The 5,986-nt window shown below is 37.4% G+C and overlaps 1 protein-coding gene across 1 annotated transcript; it reads left to right on the plus strand.

Annotated features, from left to right (window-relative positions):
- Positions 1-4,975: 4,975 nt before the first annotated feature.
- LOC145566116 (uncharacterized) lies at positions 4,976-5,554 on the plus strand. The gene has a single exon (XM_081625650.1). It carries the CDS (start codon positions 4,976-4,978, stop codon positions 5,552-5,554), a length of 579 nt encoding a protein of 192 aa, XP_081481776.1.
- Positions 5,555-5,986: the final 432 nt, after the last annotated feature.

Genomic DNA, 5,986 nt, shown 5'->3' on the forward strand with positions numbered 1-5,986 from the left:
TGCGCGAAATAAGTATTTTCCGACACTTCGTATATTAGTTAGGACACATAAAAGCGTCGATATTCTCGACGCTTTTTTGTGTCCCTCAAAATTCTCGACTCATGTATTCTCGGCGCTTTTTAGTGTCGAAAAAGGCCTAAAAAGCGTCCAAAAAACACGCTTTTTGTAGTAGTGAAGCATCAAATTCTATTAAATTGTTACAGTGTAATGCTAGTATAATGCTAAACCATTTAATTATCAAGCAAACTTAATTGATAAATCAAATTCTAACACTTTAAAGTTTAGGATTTAGAATGATCGATGGAGTTCAAATTTTGATGTAATTTATGTTTTTAGGCAGTTTTACTCCATAAATATAAAGTACTTTAAATGAGTCAGTGTGTGGGCATAATTATAATTTGATAAGTCAATGATATGTGCATTTGTAAGACAATCAGAGTATGTAGTGCATTTTTTTTTTTTTTACAAACCTCAAGGGTAAATGGTGCATTTGAAAGTGTTCAAGGGTACACAGTGCATTTTTCAAACTTCAAGGGTACACGGAACAATTTCCTTTCTTTCTTTAATTTTTTTTTTAAAAAATCTTCACTGCTTCTCCTTCAGTCCTTCCCCGTTTATCTCTCCTCCCATACCTTACCAAAACTAACACCTACTGCCACCCCACCACCACATAACCACCGGTCTAACCAACCCAACCCGCCACATAACCGCCAACCATCTACACCTCAAAACCACTACTTATCTAAGCCAATTACTGTTGAAAAAATTAGAGTATTGATAACAAATTTCATGGTACGGTGTTGCAAATTAATTAATAAGAAATAGAGCAAGAACAATGCAACAAAGCAACTATAAAGCTCGCTCAATCGAGCCATGGAAGTTTCATCTCGTTGTTTCACTGCCCGATCGGGCCACCACCGCACCATCGGGCGCATAAGGCTGATTGATTTGACGCTGTTAATAGCTTGAGAGAGTATGAAAGGATAGGAGGTAGAAGAAGAATGGTAGAAGAAGAATGGTGTTGGTGGATGGGTGGTTATGTTGCAGGTAGGAAAGAGGAATTGTGGACTTTGTGGTGGTTATGGCGTGAAAGGAGAGAAATTGAGTATATATTTTTTTAACTAAAAAAAAAATTTACGGGTTCAATAGGTAACAAGTCACATGGGACCGTTTAGAGAAAAAAAACATTATAGTTGGGTCTACTCTAAGTTATTCAAAAGATGAGACCTTTTAGAGAAGACCACCCATAGTTAGGACCTTTGTTGTTAATTTTTCCAAAAAAAAAAGAAGACAATGACATTAATTAATACGAGATTCAAAATGATCTAAAATAATCATGTTGGTCCACAAACACCCACTACAAGAAAGAGGGTTATCAAAAAACCGTCAAAAATGTGATTTTCAATGGTTTTCCGTCGGAAAAGTGTTGTCGGAAACACCCTTGTCGGAAATCTGCACTTTTCCGGAAGTCACACATCGGAAAAACCATCTGCCCTAATTCTCAAACTTTCATTTTCAAAAATCAGACAAAGTACAAAGCAACACACATAGTTTGGTGTTTATGGTCAAGTTCGACCATAACAATTTTAGATCTGGAGTTTTCATGGTCGAATTTGACCATATAAAAACAAAGAGGAAGATATATTGGGAAAGGTATGTTGATTTTTCTGAAAGTTTTTTTTTTTTTTTGTTTATTGATTTTTGTGGTTTTAGTTCGTTTATTGTTCGAATTTCTTTGATTTTGGTTGTATTTTGAGTTTTCGTTGATTTTGTTCGAATTTTGTAGATTTTTTGTCCGATTATGAGTTCTCGTTTATTTTCTTTGAATTCTGTGAACTTTATGGGTTTTTTTTTATGGTCTAATTATTGTGAATTGTGTGGGTTTTCCGTGAATTGTGTGGGTTTTTTCGAGAATCTTGTGGGTTTTTTGGATCTAATTTTTTTGGGTTATTTTCATGAATTTTTTTGTTGATTTTTGATTTTGATTGTGGGTTATTTTTAGGGTGTAATTTTTTTGATAAATTGAAAAGTTTTTTTGGTTTAGGGGTTTTTTTTGGGTTGTGCGGTGGTGGTGGGTAGAGGTTTTTAAGGGTGTAGGCGGCGGTGGTTAGAAGTTGCGGTGGGTGGAGATGTTTGGGTGGTAAATTGCGGTGGTAGGGCTGGCTTGTGAAGTGCAGGTAGTACTGCAGCACTAGGTGTGTTTTTGTTTTTTTTTGTTTTTTAAACATTTAGCGACCGCTTTAGGCCGTCGTTATTTTACGGATCTGCGACCGTTTGACTTGCGGTCGTTGAAATTAATAAAAAATGTCGCAATTAATCTGAGACCATCATGCGGTCGTAATTATTTTTTTGTAACCATGTGAATAACAACCGTCATGTTACGACCATTGACGGTCGTAATTAATTTCAGCGACCGTTTTCGCTATTTTCAACGACCGTTTGAGACGGGCGCAAAAACCTTTATTTTTAGTAGTGTAACATGACACAAAGCTTAACAAGATTCAATGCTTTGAGAAAGGTTGATGAAATTAAGGTTTTGAGTGATATGCTCCTTATGCAGTTTGCAAAAGATGCATCATGCATGTCATGGACTATACTCATCTATTTGATTCACGCATTTTAAGAACAAGTGATGATAGATTTCAATCAAAATCCAAGGTAATGTTGGAATACAAGTTAGAAATTCCTAAATTCCTTGCGAAAGGACGAAGGAAAATTCTTAGTGCATGGAGATGAATATTATTATAAAATTTGGGGGTAGCAAAATTCATCTTTATGAGAATGTCTTATGAATTTTACTTACTAAACCCCTTCCATGACCAAGGTATGAGAGTCATACCAAGGATCTTGGATTGAAGCAAGTTATGTAATTTAAGTTGTGTATGTTTTGAGAAAACATATTACATAAGTAATATATTAACTTGCTGAATTATGTTTATAAATTGAAACAAAGTTTCAATCTTATTTAATTATGGTTTTAATGTTAAATAAAATGTCCAAAATAATTATGGATTGTTGGGCTCATCAGGTTGATGACATGGTGAATGAAACCCCATAGGTGAACAAAATCCATATATTATTTAAGTTCCTAACTCGAAATCATTAAATTGGACATAAATGATTTCAATAAATGGACTAGCATGTAAGATTGATTGGAAAGCACAGTTTCATGGGCTATAGGGGCATAGTGATGATACTCGGTTAATCACATGGATATGCATGAATGATGCATGATCGAACTATAGACCTACTTTGAAGTTCAAGTATAGAGCTTCCGAATATATTAGTGGATTCCTTTGACATGAGTGGAACATTGATTCCATTCAATGATTGTCTTAACTGTGGTACATTCAAACGTCATACCGTAAAAGGGGGCTATAAAGGATGTTTCTCGGTTACTTCAATAATTGAGTGGGAGCTTTGGTTGCCACAAGATTGGATTGAGCCTACCTATTTAATTAGGAATGTGTCTTGGCCCCTTGAAGAGAGAGAATTCAGAAAATGCATGGTCATGCTGAAATGGATTACATAGTAATCATTTGTTTTGTAATTCTAACCCAGATTTCAAGAAAAGATTTTTGGATTAACATGATCTCGACATGAGATGCAATCATATTATCAAATCGACGCACATTGACTTAAGGAATTTGAATATTGCGCACTTGTCTCAGACAAGTGGGAGATTGAAAGAATTATGTCTTCGATAAGTGCAGTTACTAGATATATCAAGGATCACTATTATGGAGATAATTAGTTCATTCTATAGGGTCGTCATTGTCTGGTGCTAGATATGGCAAATGATCTTTGGGATAGCTAAATATTCCGTCCAAAGCCTAATAGAATGGATCTTATGAGGTCACACAATAAGAGTATTAGGTTAAACAAGTAAGAGGCCCTTTAATGGGCCTCATGAGATTATGACATACCATGAAAGGCGTTGGGCTAGAGTAGTTTGATTAGGATTAGGACTTTGGGCTTGACATGGACTCTTATTTAGAGATATGATCTATAAATAAAATCCATGCCTAGGGTTGACATAAGTCACAATTAACAGTCAGTAAATTGTGACACAAGGCAACCAGTTTTCCCAAACCCTAATCTCCTTTTCTCTCTCCTCATTCACGGCCCCTCCATTCTCCTCACGTCCGTGCGGCCGACGCCCATTGGATGTGGTTCGTGGTTAGTTTGTCTCTCTTCTCCGTTGAAGGTTGATTGAAGTGTTCAGTCACGACTAATTAGCATTAGTGGAGGGTTAATCTGTGCCCATGGACCAAGTAGAGGAATCACGCGTGGGGTTCTTTATCTCCCATTGTTCTTGCTTGATGGCTTGTGGAATTACGCTTCAAAGGTACAATTATATGTTCTTTATGTGTTATGCAATGATCTTGGTTATTAGATGCTTATGAAGGTGATTCATGAAATTCCGCTTAGAGTATCTAAAGTCCTACAGCTACTGCCTACTTCCATTTGTGGAACCATTCTTATCTTAGGGGAGGGAAGGATTTCATTTTTGACCATATTTGGAAACTCAATGTAAGGCCATCCATCAAATTCTTTATATGGATGTGTTCTTGGCAATGTCTGCCAACTGCTGCCACCCTCCATCACAAGAGGATTATTCCATCTAAGTGCTGCCCCTTCTGCCCAAATCAGCCTGAAACCATAGCCCATGTGTTGAGAGACTGTCCTAGAGCTTCTGAGATATGGCTAAGCATTCCCTGTAACCAAAACTTCTTCTCAACCCCCTTCTCTGCTTGGTTTACCAACAACATTAAAGACTCCTCAAAACATCACCCACATGGACTGGAGCTCCTCCTTTGCCACTATTTGCTAGGGGATATGGCTGAGGAGAAATAGATGGGTGTTTAGTAAGCAGAACATTACCACTCAACAGTGGTGGGCTGCTATCAAAGGGGTTGTCAATGAATTTCTTTGGTTTGGACCAGGGGTCACTGTACCTCAGCCTTTGTGTTACATGAGTAACCCAATCATTGCTCGTTATACTATTTACATTGATGCTTCACACTGCCAAAGAACATCGAGTGCAGCGTTAGCTTGTATATGTAGGGACCAACAAGGCTCTTGGGTGCAGGAGATTGCAATTCATGTCAGGGTCACCTCCCCTCTCCTTGCTGAATGTTTGGCCATCCTTATGGCCCTCCAATGGTGCAACAGAAACAACTGGAATGAAGCTACTATTTTGTCTGATTGTCAGAGATGTGTTAAGACCATTAACCAGCTTGACATGCCACCTGGTGATCTGCACAATCTTGCTCTTACTTGCAGGCACCTAAGCCAAAGTCTCCAGGAGGTCAAGCTGATGTATGTGCCGAGGATGAAGGTGCAGGAGGCAGACAAGCTAGCCAGGGAAGCCAGTTTGGGTCTTGTAGCTCAATCAATTGGGGCCACAACCTCTGAGATGTTACTTTGTAAGGCAGTACTTTTGAACCCTCCCCCTCTTTTGGATCATGTATTCTCTAACTCTAACTTTGCTACTATTAGTCCTACTAGGATGTATGTGGGTGTTGTGCCACCTTATTTTGACACCCACTGATGGGCGAAACTTGCCTGTGTGCTTGGTGGTTTTGCCACAACTTAATTAATTAACTGCCCCCTTTTCGACAAAAAGAAAAAAAAAAGAAAACACTACTTAATTATGGGGCGTCTCTCGAATCGTTGAAGTGAGAACAGACAGTGTGACATTTGACATGAAATTTAAAATAATGTGGCAAATATTTGATTGGACATTGAACTGAAGACGAGGTCTATGACACTATCATTGAAAAATGTGTGGCTATTCGCTCCTTCCACTTCTTTTCTATAGTTAATTACGTTTTCATTTTTTTGAGTTTTATTTTTATGGTGGCGTTTTCAATTTCAATAATATGTTTATATATTATACTTACTCTCATATTTACTTACTTCTAATGTGACTATTCTCATTAACCAAAATTTTTATTTATATAAACCCAAAGCAACTATTTTA

Source organism: Chenopodium album, chromosome 11, assembly GCF_948465745.1.
Source record: "Chenopodium album chromosome 11, dcCheAlbu1.1, whole genome shotgun sequence".
Classification (NCBI taxonomy): domain Eukaryota; kingdom Viridiplantae; phylum Streptophyta; class Magnoliopsida; order Caryophyllales; family Amaranthaceae; genus Chenopodium; species Chenopodium album.